The sequence below is a fragment of the Nelusetta ayraudi genome, unplaced genomic scaffold (assembly GCF_046127955.1).
Source record: "Nelusetta ayraudi isolate G7.1 ecotype Tasmania unplaced genomic scaffold, CSIRO-AGI_Nayr_v1 ptg000053l, whole genome shotgun sequence".
Taxonomy (NCBI): Eukaryota; Metazoa; Chordata; class Actinopteri; order Tetraodontiformes; family Monacanthidae; genus Nelusetta; species Nelusetta ayraudi.
In genome coordinates, this window is record NW_027466103.1 from 6261737 (window position 1) to 6279395 (window position 17659).

Here is a 17659-nt window from a genome sequence, read left to right on the forward strand (position 1 = left end):
GCGTCAAACCTCGACTGACTGTGGCTTTCTAACACCCCGGCGCTCCATATTGTAGGAGTCCTGGGCTCCACAAATAGCACCGCCACCTAAAGACAAGGTCCCTATGACCAACAGACAGGAAATGTTTGCACTGGTCCGTGGACAATCCTGCACCCAGGACCAGGAAACGAAGGCAAAATACTGCGTGGATACATGGGACTTGAAAATGTTTTGTTTTTTTTTAAATTTGGGAATGTTTACGAGACTGGAAACCACCTAGTGAGATCAAAGTCCCACTTGCTGCGGGAGCAGAGTGAAATATCGCATCAACACGGCAGAGATTAAGAAGTGTTTAGCAAATACGGGCGTTTCTTGACACACGAGGCCTTCAGGAGCGAAATAAAATAGCGGGGAATTCCGCTTACCTTTCTGGCAGTGGTTGGAGGTCCAGCAGCGATAGTCGTAGTTGTCGTTGATCAGCGTCTTCTGACAAAGAGGGTTATCCTTCATGATGCCCAGGCACACGTTGTCGCACTCCTTGGGCTTCTTATTCGCATTGACCACGTTGTTGATCTCGGAGGTCATGATGAGCGACCAGTCCACCGAGTCCAGGTAGCAGAGCTCGGGGTTCTTCTCGATCCGCATGGCGCCGCGGGTGATGTTCTTCAGGTTGTACAGGCCGATGTCCTTCAGGCTGGTCATCTCGTAGATCACCAGCGCGTAGTTGTAGAAGAGGTTGCGGCCGCGGATGACGCTCAGGTTGGGGAAGAGCACGCTGAGGCTGTCCAGGCCGGAGACGCGGAAGAGCATCAGGTAGTCGGTGATGACGGTCAGCTTGGGGAAGCTGAGGGAGCGGAAGTCGTCCTGGCTGATGCTCTTGGTCTTGTCGTGGATGAGGAGGATCCGCAGGTAGCCCTCCACCACCGTGCAGTTCTCCAGCAGATGGAACTGGCTGATGTCATTGCGGATGTCGATGCCCAGGTCACAGACTGGAACACAGAGAGAGAGAGAGAGAGGGAGCGAGAGAGAGAGAAAGAGAGAGAGAGAGAGGGAGAGAGAGAAAGAGAGAGAGAGAGAAGGACATTTGGTTTAATCTCTGAAAGCGAGAGACAAGAGGAAGAAGCCAAAACAGCATCGAGCTCTGAAGGATTTGAATTTGTATCCGAAGCAGAGGTGGGTAGATTTCTTTTTCTGGTGACTTTTTAGTTTTACTCCCTACATTTGCTCACAAACATTGGTACTGTACGGAAAATTATGCTTGTTACTTTTGAGTTTTAAAGTGTTCAAAAGATACATTTTCTCTTAAAAGCAATTGATTTATTATGTAGAAAATAACATTGGTTATCATTATTAATATAATATTAATATAAAAGCATAAACATCCAATAATGGGTCACTGACAACACCTATTACTTATTACCGTTTGCTTGTCCTGCAGTTGAAACAAATGTACAATTAAGAGCAAAGAGGTTAAACTTTTCCAAATACTCATGCAAGACCTCTGTTCAGTTTAGTGCAGATTGTTTTGTCAGAACATTTTCAATTTCTCTAAATTAATATTGTTTCACTAGTGGCAAAAAACTATTTTGTTTTAAAAAAAATAATACTTTTTACTTAAGTACAAGTCAGAACCTTTACTTTCTTGTTTTTACTCCCATAAAGGAATTTTTCACCTTAAGTACAGAATCTGAATACTTTTGCTACCTTTGGTCAGAAGTAACTGCAGCTTGCCCACAGCCTGTGCGAATGCTACATATAGATTAGCGTAGATTATTTTTGCTAAAAGATTTTAATTCTAATAATCTTCTTGGAGCATATAATCCTGTTAGTGGAGATGGCAGCGAGGCTTGTTCTCCGGTTGGCAGCAGGTCGCACAAACAAAACAATAGTCAACTCAGCCAGTGCGCCTCCGATGCTGTTTCGGGGGAAACATCAATGGTTGCTCTACCTGCTGCGAACCAACAGCATCAGCTTCACACGGCAATGGAAGCGTTCGCGGTCAAATGAGGAGAGCAGGATTTTTCAGAACGTAATTCTGAGTACACAGCTTCAGTTTCAAGGTTGATACACCGCCAGTAAAACATTACTGTCACCTCAGATGACTCAGGCCTCTGAATGAGCAACTCTTCCGGCCTCGGAGGAGTTGCCAGCAGTGTACACGGACACACGCATGCACACAAGTACACACTCGCAGTTTTTAAAAAAAAATGACAGTCGCCCTCCATTCCTATCGAGCCTATCGGTTGCCTCAGCTGGGAAATAAAACAACAGCAGTCCCACAATGCTGACGTGCTCTCACACGCTCACTGGCTGTTATCTAATAGGCGTTCGCTTTTCCTTTCAAAATAAAGTGCCGTTGAACTGTCCCTTTCGTATTTCAGGGTTAGAGTTCTTTTGAGTTTTGTAGATTTAGAATAATGAAAATCAAAAGAAAAGCTGTGATCAATACCACTACAATGAATTGACAGTTCGACAGACTGGTAGTATAATTTAGTAGTGAAGTGAAGGTACACAATTCAGTTTTGATAAAGACAAAAAACTGCTCACTGTACTTAAAATAATTTCCTTTTTTTGAGTATTTCTACTACTCATTGTAGTAGTATTAAATAAATACATTTGTTTCAACATTGCAGTGAATTATTGTTGTATTGCCTAATTAATATTTTTTGTCATTGTGATTATTATGATTTTATTAGGAGGAGGAGGAGGAGGAATAAGAGCAGCAACAGCAGCATCAGTAGAAAATTACAACTGGAATCATTATTTTCATCAGTCAGATTAATAGTCTAACCTAAAAGAGCACAAGCTACAATGCCTCACTCAATGTTTTATTTTATTTTTTTAAATGACACAACTGTTTCCTTTCTTCTTTTTTTCTCTTTCGGCTTGTCCACCAATGAGCCAAAAGTTTTTCTCCTTCCAAGTCTAACTTTTTAATTTTACAATACGTCGTAAAACAATAGCGGGCTAACGTGAAGGCAGACTCTTCATGTGTCTCACTTTACGTTGAACATGCTGGGGGAAGATTGGGCGGTCAGTGACATATGAGCTCCTTGCCTAAACCAGTTATCTTCTTATGGAGGCTTAGGACGCCGTGGCAGTGAACAACACTGTCGAAGTGGCCGTCCAGTCACACACACACAGGCAAGTTTTCAACAGAACACTTTGATCTATGTCAAACCACTAATCATGGCTGAGGGATAGAGCTAAGAGCTGCTGTTTTCTAGTCCCAATATAAACACTGTGGCACCAGATTGTCTTTCTAGAAGGGCAAAAAAAAAAAAAAAAAAAAAGACGACGACGACTGCGGAGATAATTCGGAATAACAACTCGCTCAACCTCTCTCTGGCTCGTGTTCAAACATATAAAGGCCGTTCGGCGGCAAAGTGTTTTCTGTGAGTATATTAACTCCGCTTCAGCAGGGGCCATGTTTGATGTTCTTTGTTCCGAAGCCACGCTGCCAAAAATAGAAGCCTTGTTGTTTAATGGGGGATGAATGGGCTATATTCGCTTCTCCAAATTTAGAATGGAAACCAACACTGGGGCAGAAAATAGTATTTGCTTTCTACAATCAACACCAATGCCCCTGGGCTCCACTTGTGAGCCGCCGAGCTGCATGTCTTCTTTGTTTCATTGAGAATTTTCCTCCGGCTTCTCCGGCAGCCCGAGTGAGTGGGGGGAGGAGGACGGGGCGGAGCCACAGCAATACAAAGACTAATTTGTTTGTTAGCAAAGAGAAACTCTAGGCTCTACTTCCTGATGAGGTCATTAATAAAATCGGGGAGGCGTGCGCTCGGAGAATGAAAGGAGGAGTGGGAGCGGGGGAGGGGCCCAGTGATGAGAAATGCAGTGATGGTGAAAAAACCTTGCTGCCGAGACAACTTATCAGGATAGATCCTGAAACTACAGAAGGACAAGAAATGAGAGGCACTGGAAATGAAAAAAAAAATGTTTCTGGTGTTACTTTAAATAAAAGACTAATGTGTGCTCAACCCTGGGTTCACGTCACAAGAGAACTCCAGGGGTTAGAATAGAAAGAAGATTCTTTGTTTGTGATTTTCTTTGTTGTACTCATTAGGCGCCGTAAGTAGCTGGAATTCCAATCATTTCCTGGGAGAAGGATCGAGTAGGATGCTGCCTCAAACCAAGCCGAGGGGCCTCTCCGTGTTCCTGACAGCAAATCCATTTCTTGTAAAGACCACGCTTCCATACCACCGATTTCCAAACCCTGAAGGCCCACTGCAGAAGAGCATTCAGTGTCATCTAACGCAGGCATGGGCAAACTACGGCCCGTTAGGCTTTTTAATCCGGCCCGCCAAACTTAAAGAAATTATATTAATAATCAGTTCATCATAAAATAGCTGCATTTCATTCATTTTTTCACAGTTTTAAGAGTCATTTAAATTAAGAGCTAAATACCGTGGGGCTTCAAAGACACTGATTTTGTTGCATCTTTTCCTTTGTTCATTTTCAATTGACATGAAAGCACATGTGTTCTACATATCCCATGATATATTTTTTTTCCTCCTATGAGGTGGGTCACCAAAACACTCCATCCATCTGCTCCTGCTCCAGCCCCTCTGTCAAATTTTAGAACCCACCAGTCAAAAGGTTTGCCCAACCCTGATCTAAAGAAATAAAATCTACAAAAACACGTTGCAACTCAAAACCTTTACTATCACTATTCAAATCTTTCTCGCACCGGCCCTTGTGCCACTGTATGTCATCAGAAATGGCCACTTAATGAAAACACAGCCGTTATCTACAGTTGCCCCTCTGATAAACACGAGCACCAGTTGTGACCCGGGAAGCCAGGCAGGTATTTTATCGGCGGGGTTCACAGGAACGGAGACGCCTTGAGTTCTCGCTCTCTTTGCTCTTCACACTGCTGAGCAAACACACATATCTCCACAGCGTAATAGGATCTATTAGCTGGTGTTTATGATTGATAAACCTTGCCGCGCCGCGAAAATGTCATCACGCAAACACAAGTGCGCCCCCCGACACACCCGCAGCGCACGCTCAAACACGACCCCCCAAGCCGGCCGCTCAAATTTAAAGCACTTACTTTTGCTGGCTGTTTACATTCACTCCGCGCAAAGTCGGGATCGGTAAACACATCCTGCATGTAAATAAACTTAATCTCAGCTCTGGCTGACGGGAACAGCAGATAGAAATCTGCACTTTCAGACCACATGTCTGGCTGTTTATCAAAAGGCCTCAGACTGCGCATTGTGGAAAAGCACATAATTGTCTCCTTTCCTCAATAATCAGCTCAAAACCCCAGGAAGGATATTAAAGGAGATTCCTCTGCAGAGTGGACAGGACCCATGAGCCGAAAACAAAGACTGGACTCATCAATCTGCAAATGGAGATTTATTTTTCTTTAAAATCAAGCAAAAAGATCCATTGCACCGATAGAGTTTTCAGACTCCAATTATTGACTAAATTGATTTAAGCTAACTTTATTATGTCACATTGAAAGACCGTTCATCAATGAATCAATTAATTTTATGAGAATCTTTTTAATTTGAAGAATGTCATCTTCTTAAAATGAAGATATAATCTGCAGGCATAAACTGACACCGGGTTGTATTTGAATTCATTTAAAAACTTTTCAGACATTGAAAACCATTAAGATACATTTTTATCATGAATGAATTATTTAATTTTTATTATTAATTACTTTAACAAGTAACTGGCTATTATCTAACAGGAACAATCTGCTGCCAGGTTTTACAGCTTCAAAAACCATTTGGTTACAGAACCTGGTTGGTTGAGGACTTGCATTAAAAATTGAAGGTGTCAAATGACAAACCAGTAGAGCTTTTAGTCTCGGCTTATCTAATTTAGCCTAAGTAGTTGTTCTTTCTTTTAACACAGAAAATGATAGAATCGATCAAATGAAGGATCGTTGCTGTAAATCAGCCACCAAATGAAAGCTTTCCACTGGAGTGCAGCTCCAGTCGGAGCCGTCGCTTGTGTGGCCCTCACACCTGCCTCATCAACTGGCCCTAATCCCCAGCATACTGGAAGTCATCTGACCAGCAGTCTGGTGGGCCACTTCCCCTCCGTGGACCTCACATCAAACACGGCGGCTCGGATATCACCAAAACCCCAAACAGAAACACTATCCTCCCGTCATAACAACTCCCACACAAGGACCCATCACCCAAAACCCAGCTCGAGGGTTTTCTCTGTTTACTTATTCAACTCATCTCCGAAAACAAACACGTTCCGTTTATTTGTTTTGTTCTATTTTGGTCCAATGCGGAACCCTGTGACTCAGGTTTTATTAAAAGGTTTGTTTAATTAAAAGCGGGTTTGTCCATCTTGAGTGGAAGGAAATGTGATGCCAGTGGGAAAAAAGACAGGCTGCATTAATAAGAGAGATCCCCTCCAAAAATGTCAAGAAAATAACTGAAATATATAGTTATAAATGAACATAGAAATACTGTAGCCTTATAAACTATAATCTTAATATACACATTTCTTTTTACAATTTTGCTTTAACAAACAAGTTTCAGCATTACACCTGAGTTTGGTTGCTTTTATATTTTAAAGAAACACAACAAACTGTGCTTGTAAACTTCCCTTTACACAGAATTGCGAAAAACAAACAAACAGATCAACCTGTTTTAAGCCTCCCGCAGACTTTTTTTTTCTGCTATCATTGAGAGAGATGGAAGGAGGGCAACATCGCCATCCGTTTTACGTTAACAAAAGCTTTAAAAAAAAAAACTGAGACCCGGCCGCCACAGTTGGCTAATCAGATCAACAGCCGAGGTCGGATCAGTTCACCCGTCCACTGATCCAGATCAGCGGACGGATGCACCAAAACTGATCCGCATCCCAGTCGATAAACAGCTTTGGGGCCGATGCGGCTGCTGTAATCCAATAGTGGGAGCGAACATTTGCAATGATCCTCAAGTCGGTACAATGGACGGCTGGGTTCATTAAAGGGGGGCGGGGGGGCCTCGCCACCGACGTGCATGCGTGCGTGCGTGCGTGCATGCGCGCTGTTTGGCTGGAGACGTGTGTGTTTGAGCAAATCCAATGACGGGCCACTTGAAATAAAGTGTTTAATTAAGCATTGTGAAGCTCAGCTGGCGGCCCTGCAAGGAGCTGCAGGACGGCCGCAGACCAGGCCAGTGACACACTTTCACATCCTTACACAGGGGTGGAGGCTGCGTTGAACACACATACACGCATACATACAGGCAAACATGCCATAACACACACACACACACACACACACACACACACACACACACACACACACACACACACACACACACACACACACACACAGGCCTGCTGACACTCGTGACACTCTCTCAGGGTGAGACGAAGCGTTCCTGCACAGAGTGGGGGAGGCGGGAGGGGAGGGGATGGGAGTTCGTGCACGTGTGTTTGCGTGCGTGCGTGCACGTGTGTGTGTGCTGGATGGAAGAGGGAGAGGGAGCATCTTGGGCCGGAGTGACGGCTGTCGCATCGGAGGCACTTGCAACATGACGGCGCAGCACGGCAGAGCAGCGGAGGTGAGGGGGGCGGCAGAGGGGGACAGTGGAATGTGGGGCGGGGGGGGGGGGGATTTCAAGGCGCTTCGGTCGCCATTCAAGTTTTCCGGAGCGACGTGCCCCTTCATAAATAGCTGAGTGGCGGCCGAGTGGCCCCTGCGGAACAACCTCAGTGTTGCCGGTGACAAAGTCTATTTATAGCCGCAGCAGAGGCGCTGCCAAGTGATGATCCAGCAGCACGTCTGTCTGCATAGCGGGCTGCTCCTTCTTTACCGTAAAAAATATATATATAAAGTGAATAAAAATTAAAAAAAAAAAAAACTAAAAAAAACAAAGGGCACTGCTTCTTGCAGTTGAACAAAGCCAAGTCTGTCTGTGACTCCTGCACCTTCTATTTCAAGTCTCCGTATCTCCCCCCAGCTTCCCCAGCCGGCCTGGCTGCACACTCACAAGCCACGCCATGGAAATTGGACTGCGGTCGGGACTTTTAAAAAAAAAAGGCAGCCCTGAATACATTATATTGTTGTGGACAGATTAGCCAAAACTTAAAAAAAGAGACCGAGAAAGAAGAATGAACTTCTCAAACCTTTGGCCCTCTTGGATAATATCAGCTGTCTGGGTTTGTTTCTTCAGGAAAGGATGACACTGAGGTGAAAACGTCTTCTAAAGGCCAAGCAAAGTAAAGGTCTTTTCTCAGGGCGATGGGCCGGCGTGAGAGACGTCCCCGTCCCCGTGTTCAGCCGTCTTTGTCTGAGAAACTCTTTGTTCCCGGAAAAGCTTGGTGTATTATAAACCACAGAAGCGTCAAGATCTGAGAGCAACCACTTGTCTCGCAGCCACCCGCTCCCCCGACACACACACACACAACACCCCCACCCCCACTCCAGCTGCGTTCCCGCGTGTCCCACAGGCTCAGGAGGGTGCACACACACACACACACACACGACCGGGGTCAAAGCAGCGGCACTAAAAATAAGAGTTTTCCTCTTTTCTATTTGAATGCTAATGGGGGTCACTTCTACTCGTCTCCTTCCCATGCCAAGTTGTCTCCACCGGCCCACGTATCCTCTGCACTAACACAGGCCCTGTTTGCACTTGGTCATTTCATCCGTTTTTCGTATTCCGATCGGCAAAAAACACATTAAGTAACCAAGTGCAAACAGTCCAAATCCGTTTTGTCATCCGAATACCAAAACGGGAGGCGGTTTTGGTAGTCGCATCGCATAAAAACTCATTCGTCACGGACGAGCGAACAGAATGCGAGCTCAGTCCACATTAACGACCGCCTACTCCACTCACCTCTCCCGTGTACGTACTTGGTCGGCGCCCCACCTCCCGGCGTCGTCATTATAAAGTTACAAACAAGAAGCGAAAACAAATCATTTTTATTAGACTCGTTTATTAGCATGCTAATAAATTTCATTCCGGATTAGAGTATTTTGTCAGCAGAGCAGCGGTGGCAGTTTCCCACATATGAGATTACATGTGCGACGTTGCATCTGAAAATTTGCCAGCCACTGTTGATTTGAAAATAAAGTCGTCACCACTCTGTCCCACCAGTCGTTACTCCTCGTTCGGATCCATACGAGCTGCAGTAGAATTAAAACGAGTGACTTGATACAGTCCGCAAACAGGAAGTTGATTCTTATTCGCTGTCATGTAAAACTCGCCGTGGTTTTGCGCTTTACTGTCCCCAGTCGTTAAAAACGGAAATGACGCATGTTGCATTTGCATATGTTCGGCAGGGGTGGGGGGGGGGGGGGTAATGCGATCACAACTGGCACGCTCGAGACGCATTAATGCTACGTGCGAACAGATGCTTCGAGATCCGTTCTCGTGATCCAATCCCCCAAAGTTAGTTAGTTACAGTTACACAGTTACAAGTGACCAAGTGCAAACAGGGCCACAGAAACGCCGCTGATGCTGAAATGGAAGTGATGAGGAAGAAGAGCTGAAGTCACACGCAGACAGAGAGCGATCGTACGGGCCCACAAACATGACACACGCCACCAGTCACAAAACTGCTGCTCAGGGAGGCTGACTGCCAGTGTTCAGAAGTCGTGGGGGAAAGCACAGAAAACTTGAAAGGCCATTCTTTCCTTTCCAACAACACTGAATGGCCTGCAAATGTTTTCCAGCGTGAGAAGAAATGGGCACAAATAGCTCAGATGTATTTGAATAAAATAATCAGGAAATCGAATATGACTCCCGGTGGAATTTTCAAACTGTCAGGGAAGTTCTTTCAGTTTATGGCGATGCACGTTATTTTTACTTTTAAACAAATACATTCCCATCTCCTCCCCCTCCAGCGGCACTGAAGGATTCCGCTGTGAGAGCTTCACACGGCATTTCTTCAATTCAAGACGCAGAAAGAAATGAGTTACTTTTCTGACTCATCACCTGCTGGTGGAAGGAGGAGGCATCCCTCGCTGACCCCGCTCAGATCCAGGCTGTTCCTTCCCTAAACTGGCCAAAGCTCTGATTTGGCAGCGGAGAAATGACACCAGAAAATGAAACAGTACGTGCTGTTGCTGAAAAGATTTAGGCATTTCAGACTTTTAGCCCACAAAGCAAATATCATAAATCTGAGCAAAGATCTCGAGACGTTTGACCTCAACTAAGCCGGACGTTCCGCAAGAAAACTATTTATACATCACAACAGCCTTTTTTTTTTTTTTTTTAATCACGAAATGTATTTTAAAAATAAAAAAGAGACAAGGTTGAAAACAACAACAAGCAACACTAAACAACAAATGAGAAGAGTGATCTCCGGCTGCCAACAGGAGGATCAGAGTGAGTTAATCATTTAAAACCAGCCTGGCCATGAGACTCAATTTAGAACTCTAACTCTTCGTTAGAGCTCTAATTCGTACACACAGCACTACAGCAGAGGTAACATTGCAGCAAAGAAGATTGATTAAACAATATAATTACCTACAACTAAAATGAATATTTCCAACACTGTGGCCTGGTTATATACGACTTCAATATGTTTCAGTCGTGTGGACTTCTAGGGAGCATCGGTTTGTCCCCTCTGGCTGTGTTTTGTCTTGTTTTGTTCCCTTTTTTTACGCAGCGGCGCCACGCTACTGAACGTAAAATGGCCACATGGTCGTAGTAACCTTCAGCTCGGCTCCCAGGATCTCATCCCTCTGCCCTGTGCTGCCTGCCTGCGTGTGTGTGTATGTGTGTGTGTGTGTGTGTGTGTGTGTGTGTGTGAGACGCCACCATCATGTCGTCACGTAACCACCGTCGTTCACAGAAATGATTATTTTCTTTTTCTTTTTTTCTTTAATTCAAGGTGTGAAGGGTCTGGTGGGAGCATGCCTGCCTGCCTGCCAGCCAGCCAGCCAGCCACCACATGGTCTTCTGCCTTCTCATGGAGATGCACAACAACACACACACACACACACACACACACACCGACACAGTCACGTCGGGTTTCATTTAGAATGACTCAGTTGGTCGTGATCGGCTACGATGTAATGCTACAAAAACACCCTCCGCCTCCCGCTAACAGATGACTGATTCTCGCCCATTAATCAGGCCCGTCCGTCCCGCAGAACGTCGCCTGCTTCCGCCGCCGGTTCCAGGGGGGGGGGTGGGGGCGCGTGGCCGCCGACGCACGGAGCGAGCGAACCGCGTTCAGACGGGCTGAGACGTTTCAACACGCAAAAACATACTTACTCTCTCCACATGTGGAGCAGATGCAGATGGCGAGGACGGACAGCGTCAAACCCCAAAACAAGGTCGGGCTTCCCGTCGGCGAGTCCGCTCTCATGTTCCTCAACATCGTCCACCTCTCGCCGAGAGGGCCGAGTGGAAATAATCCCAGTCGTGGAAACAAAAATCAAACAGCCCAAAGGATGTTTTCTGTTTTTTTATATTAAAAAAATAAAAAATAATAAAATAGAAAAGGCTGTGGTGATGGGGGCTGAAAAAAATGAACGCGTGTCGAGCCGGGAGAGGCTGTACTCCGTGATAAGCAGCTCCGAGCCGTGCGCGACGGGCAAGAATCTAAAAAAAATAAATAAAAAGCAAAATAAACGCGAAACCAGTCGATCGTTTTCTCAGAGTAAAAAAAAAAACAAAACAAAAAAACAAAGAACGGCGGGGGGGAAGCACTACAAGTGCCTGCTATTTCTGCCTATCGCAGGCTCCGTTGACGCACGCTGGTATGGCGCACACGCCAGCGACTCTACAGGATGCATGATGGTGATCCCCATCTTCAGTCTCCATCTCCTGGAAACAGCAGTGCGCGTTCGGTGCGACCAGGCCCCGTCGGTGTGGAAAAAAAATGAGAAGAATTGAGATGGGGGGAAATAAACCAAGTTGGTGCTGGTTGTTATTCTACGCCACCATGACGGGGGTGACCCCTCTATACCCCCCACCACCACCACCAAAAAGGGTCGATCGCAAGAATCCCACGTGTGAACGAGGAGTGTGGGCGCCAAGTAGCGGGGGGCCAAAGAAAAAACACAGAGAGAGAGAGACGCGCGCAGGCACACGCACACCAGGTCCTGGTCCTGTGAGGGTGGTGGCTGCGAGGCAGCAAAATGAATGAAATGAAAAAGCCTCCTTTCTGCGCAGCAATTGGCACCGGTCACGCAACTGACGAGTCGTCCCGCGTTTTATTGCTCATAAAGAGAAACCGAAGAGAAACAATTCATCCGTTCAGCGGCCGCCAGCCCGAAAGAAAACAGCAGACTTGTGCCACGCAATGGGTCTCCAGCGAGACGACCTCTGCTCGGGGTGGGAGGGAGGGAGAACACGTCCAAGGAGTTGCCCCTCTTTCTTTCCTTCTCTCTATCTCTCTATCTTTTTTTCCACCCCCTTACGAACGATCCTCCGCTCGCGTCTTGTACATCCACGTCGAGGGGAAATGAAGGAGATCGAGGCGGCAGTGGGGGGCTGGGGGGGGGAAACAAGAGAAGCTCCCGTCGTGCGTAAAAATCCAGACGCCGCTCGCCGTCCGTCGGTCGGTTGGTGGGTTGATCGCCAGGCTGCGGCTCTCGCTCTCTCCGCTGCTGGAATCTCTGCTGTAAACAAGAGTCGGCTTCTCTCGCACACAAACGCGCACTGCTACGGATAAGGTGACCGCGGGGCTGCAGGGAAAAGGCGGAGTGGATCGGCGAACCGGGGGGATTCCCGAAAGATCAACGCCCCTCTCCCCCTCTTTCCTCCGCAGACGAAGAGCATGTCGGAACCAGAACGCCAGACCACAACGTCTCTACGCGCACAGAACGTTTTTTTTTTTTTCTTCTTCTTCTTCTTCTTCTTGTTGAGATTCGCAGCTTGTGCTTTTTTTCTTTCTTTCTTTCTTTCTTTCTTTCTTTTTTTTTCAACAAATAACAAAACGTTTAGCGCGTCATTCCAAGAGCTTCTACGCGCTTTGCCGCCTTCATTTTAAGGAGGAAAACAACAAAATTCGCAACGGTCCGAGATGTTTTGCGCAACTAAAAATTGCACAAATCTGGCAGGAAATAAATAAAAAACAAGCGCTGTTATTTTACCTTTTGTTTTTATCTTTGTCAACACATGATCAACCAAACGTTCATGTGCTAAATTAATTCGTAGGTATTATTTTCACTAGCTTGTGAAGCACAATTTTCCTTGTTTTATTTCAAAAGGCAACATTTATTCTCGCACTATCTAACTTCAGGCTCATTTCATTCATATTTAACTGATTTCTGAGGAGGTGCATATTTTTCTTTCAGTCTCCCACTGTTCCTGTGTGACAATTTGCAGGTCTTTGGCATCATTGTGACTCAAACAAATGCGGTGGTCATCAAGGCCCCCTACCCATTCCATTGTCATTATAATGTCGCGGTTTGAAAAACGTGCAAGGTTGTCGTCGTTTTGAGGGATTTACTGACCTCCGTCGAAGGGGGATTCCGATACTCTGCATTATCTCTGTGTTTCTTGAATGCTGAAGCGGGGGCTGGGGGGGCTGGGGGGGGGGGGCTGTGCGATGTAGTGACAGCATGTGGATGTGAGATTACCTCCACCTCAGACAACACGTTGACGTAATAACTTGTAATGTGTATTCAGAAGCATCTGATGTAATTAATGTTTGGCTTGGTATGTTTTTCACACTGGAAAAAAAAACATTATTAGATAAGTCTGATTCTTTTTATTGGAATTATGTTTGTTTTTTTCTTTAGAAATATACAAGGATGTCTTCTGTGGCTAAATTAAGCTTTAGGTTTAAAACACAGCAGTCGCTCAGTGTCTATGGCAAATGGGCAACAACAACAAAAAAAAGGAAAATACACATTTAAAACAAATAAATCCAACGTGATTTAGAATTGTACGTGTATTTTCTTTGGTATGAAAATTATATTCTAAACATGCTTTCCTCTCTTGTATTTTTTTTTCCTCTTTTTTCCTCTTTTTCTTTTTTTTCAAGGTTTGGGATTTGTTACTCCTGACATGAACAGGATTACTGGATGAAACCTTGCGCACCGGAGCCGTGCCATAGGTTACGCCGCACATCGTCGTCACTGGCCGCATGTAAATTGTGACATGGAGCACATCATTCACGAGAGGAGCTCCCACACTGCGTGCAGCGTTCATTCATCACACACACCCACATACACGCACGCACACGCACGCACTCTCTCAGTCACAATATGGTCTGCGATGGGCGTCGCTATTCGACCGAGTCCGCTTCCGAGCGCTGTCACACACATCACACAGCTGCTCTCTGGCGTTCCACACTGCAGAGGTTCCAGGGTGGATTTCTAAACATTCGCATGAATTAAAAGATACAAAATTTGACGTCAGAGTCAAATTCGGGTGTTTTTAGACAAAATTATAATCTGACTTTTTTTTTGTTTGTTTGTGTTCCTGTGTTTTAAGACTCTTCTGGTATTGAGTTTTATTTTACATTTACTAATTACTGTCAAAATAAATATGGCTTCATTTGAGATTACAAATGAAACAGATTCGTTGGCTGACAAAAAAGTTGCATTATGTTGGACCAAATTTAAATATCTATGCACGCATACTCTCCTTTTTAATATAGATAATAGCGAAGGTACTTTTTTTCCCGTTTTATTTTAAACATATGTATTTTAGTGTAGCCGTTTTTATTCCACAAAAAACTAGTAAAGCATCATTTATTTTCCCTGAGGGCCTTGTTTTGTTTGTATCTTTCAAACTTGATTGCTATATTAAAAAAAAAAAAGGGGGGGGGGGGCAAAAAACGAAAACACTTCTGATTATCATATTTTCTACAATAATACGTTCTTTTTATCGCACATATTTACGGCCGCCTGTCTCGTTGGACTGTTCCGCTCTGTTTGACTGTTTAGGTCCTCCCTCTGCTGGCGTAAAGGAGTACCTACACTTTTATGGCAAATTTATTATTGTTATTATTATTATTATTATTATTATTATTATTATTATTATTATTATTATTGAAAATTTACTAAAAAAATTGTAAATTGCGTTTTATTTTCAACTCTTCAAAAATAAAATGATAAATCTTACTTTATTTATGGCCCATTCATACATACATACATGGACCATAAATTCTCCTGACCAGTAAAGAGTTATTTCCTCTTCTCCAACACAATCCACCCACAATCAGCTTCCAAATTACAGCTTCAACGCCATCTTCAACCTCTAACTCCCTCTCCAAGTTATTTTTAAAACTGAGTCTTGAGCTCGCAGCCCCTCCTTTCTATTGTCCTGCTGGTGGAGGACGACCAGCAGCACCCAGTATTTCTTTTTCAGTTGGGGGCTCCTCATTGTCAGCAGATGCCAGTGCATTTGTGAGGGGGTTCGGCTCCCTCTCTGGTGGGTAGGGGGCGTACACCAGCCAGTGGTTCTGCACCTCTTCTGCTTTGTGGGAATCCAGGAAGGTGTGAGCCGTCACTTCATACTCGTTGCCAAATAGGGTCCTGTGTGGAGATGCGCGTTAGAACGACTGTGAATGAGCCTTCAAGTCTCATTTCAGATTGATTGGCATCAGTTGTGACAGCAACACAGAGACCGACAAACAGAATGGAAGCTTACCAAAGGACGTGATTACTCAGAGCCGCCAGAGCTTGGTTTGTCCTGCAGTGGACAATCAGTACTTTCACATTGGCCTTCAAAAAATTTAGAAAAAACGAAAACGTCCATGATTAAGAATCAAAAAAACCGAAGCACTGTGAATGATAAACCAAATCACATGAAGATGCAGTAAAGGCTTACAGGAACAGGGCAGCCCTCATTTTCAAACCTTTCCTGAGGGTCAAAGTAAACCATCTTCCACCGGGTCAGGAAGGAGTCGTCGCTGTCCAGGTACACGTCTTGCAGCCGCGACAGTTTTGCACACTGAGTGCCGGTAGCGGTGGTTGCAGTTGGTGAGAGGAAAAGTTTAAAAAAAAAAAATATGACTACAAAATAGCAGCATATTCTCCACTAACAATTGAGTTCAGATTGTTGGTACCTTTTGAAAACTTTTCGCCTCACTTTTCAAGAAAAACTGTGGAGAAAAAAGATTGAGAAAATGTTAGTTTCCATAAATGATTTAGGATATTAAGGCCTGTTTTCCATAGCATCTTGCTGCTTGAGACCATTTGTAAAAAAAAAAAAAAAAAAAAAAATAGCTCAACGTGTCTTGGTTCACTTACTCCAGCGGCAAAGCCGGTCGTTTTCAGTGCAAAACTCTGGTTGTAGCACAGCGGTGAGCCTTCAGGACTGCCATCTACGCTGCAACCACATCAGTTTCAGAGGCGGCCGATACGGTGCACGTGGGTGGCCTGTCGAGTGTCTGCGTGGCTACCTGGTGATGACGAAGGTGGTGCGCGTACAGGCCTGAGCCCGTCCCGCAGTCACCCCGCATGGGCCCTTGATGCCGGGGACGGGAGTCGTAATCAGGCTGTGGATGTCCGTGTTGACGTTCAAAGCCAGGTACCGATTTTCCCCTCCTCCGACGTGCACCAACATGACGGAATCCCCAAAGTGCAAAAAGCCGTCATTTGTCACGGTCATATCCACCTAAACACACAAGCCAACAAGGCCCTTCTTGTCATCCTCCTCCTCATTATAACTGCTTTACTATGCTATTCCACTGTTTCTCCAGATCATAATTACCGGTCTCAGAATGTTGTATTTGAGGTAGTCTATCTTCTGAATAGTCAGCTCGCCCCTCTCTCTTTTCTCCAGGTACTTTCTCTTGAGATCCTGCAAGAACAAGTATGGAATTCTAATTAATTCCCTATTTGTTTTGGTCAGCGTCTCCCTAAAGAAAATCTGTGTCCTTCAAAAATAATTTGACAACAGAGGTTGTCATCTGATATTTTGTACTTGAATGTTACATTTCGTTTGTTCTCAGTATGACCTCAGATCTGGACCTCCTCAGACGTTTTTGTCTTCAACTATTGAGGACGTCTAGACAATACTAAATTGAACAGTAATTACCGCTAAATAAACAGCATAAACATAATGTAAAGTGGGAAAACACCAATTTTATGCTGATTATAGCAGGTTAAATAAATCCATTCTAAAGTCTGTTTTCTTTACAAGGTGCAAATAAAGGTCAGAGGACAGTAGCAAAGCCTCCTTAAGACCTCAACATCCTTCATATGAGAAGTCAAATGAGCAGCCACCGCCACTACCATGGAGCACCACAATAAATGAGGCACAAACCTCCTCCAAGCACAAGTTCTCGTACCAGTTCCCAATCTTAACACCACTCTTATAAGTTCTCGTGTTCGCCATTTCACCCAAACACGGAACGTTTCCCGTTTCCCGTACTTAAATACGGAAGCAGATGAGAGCCATATTACTCTTCTCTCCCTCTCTTTTTTTTTTTTTTAACTGAGACACTGGCTTAAAATGTGTTGCAAATTGGACTTTTAAATCAGAATTTGGACTTTGATCCTCTGATTCAGAAAGTCTTGACTTTGAAGTCACTGTGTTATTCTCCTGAGGAGGCAAAAGGAGAAGAAGGTACGACACCTTGGATGCCTGGAAGGTGGGTGTAATGCAAGGCTTTACATGAGAGGTGAGTAGGCAGCCGGTATTGTCTGTATAGTGCATATACAAAATTCTCTCTTAACCTGCTTAAATTTAAATGCCTAGAGTTTAACGTTCAACAAAATGGTTCAAGCACACAAAGATATATGTAGTTTTCCAAGATCAATATATATTATTATTTACATAAT

At 44.7% G+C, this 17659-nt stretch overlaps 2 protein-coding genes across 4 annotated transcripts in view; both read right to left on the reverse strand.

The window, feature by feature from the left end:
* The window catches only part of igf1ra (insulin-like growth factor 1a receptor), a 78781-nt gene extending 66211 nt beyond the window's left edge, over positions 1-12570 (reverse strand). Inside the window, exons 1-2 of the mRNA XM_076038218.1 lie at positions 11187-12570; positions 405-968 (exon numbers count right to left, since the gene is read on the reverse strand). Of these exons, the coding sequence (XP_075894333.1) occupies positions 405-968; positions 11187-11292 (670 nt within the window). The 5' untranslated portion in view covers positions 11293-12570. The remainder of the gene's footprint in view (positions 1-404; positions 969-11186) is intronic.
* A 2371-nt stretch (positions 12571-14941) lies between these two features.
* On the reverse strand, positions 14942-17303 carry cfap161 (cilia and flagella associated protein 161). Of its 3 annotated transcripts, none has more exons than XM_076038000.1 (8): positions 17142-17303; positions 16587-16676; positions 16276-16490; positions 16124-16202; positions 15940-15975; positions 15702-15824; positions 15522-15595; positions 14942-15406 (listed from the first exon to the last, which is right to left on the reverse strand). In XM_076038000.1, the coding sequence occupies exons 1-8, from the start codon at positions 17211-17213 to the stop codon at positions 15187-15189; spliced, it is 909 nt and encodes a 302-aa protein (XP_075894115.1). In that variant the 5' UTR covers positions 17214-17303; the 3' UTR covers positions 14942-15186. The 3 variants fall into 3 exon arrangements, with proteins under 3 accessions (XP_075894115.1, XP_075894117.1, XP_075894116.1); XM_076038002.1 differs by having other exon boundaries at positions 17167-17301; XM_076038001.1 differs by lacking the exon at positions 17142-17303 and adding an exon at positions 16847-17120.
* Between the last annotated feature and the right edge of the window lie 356 nt (positions 17304-17659).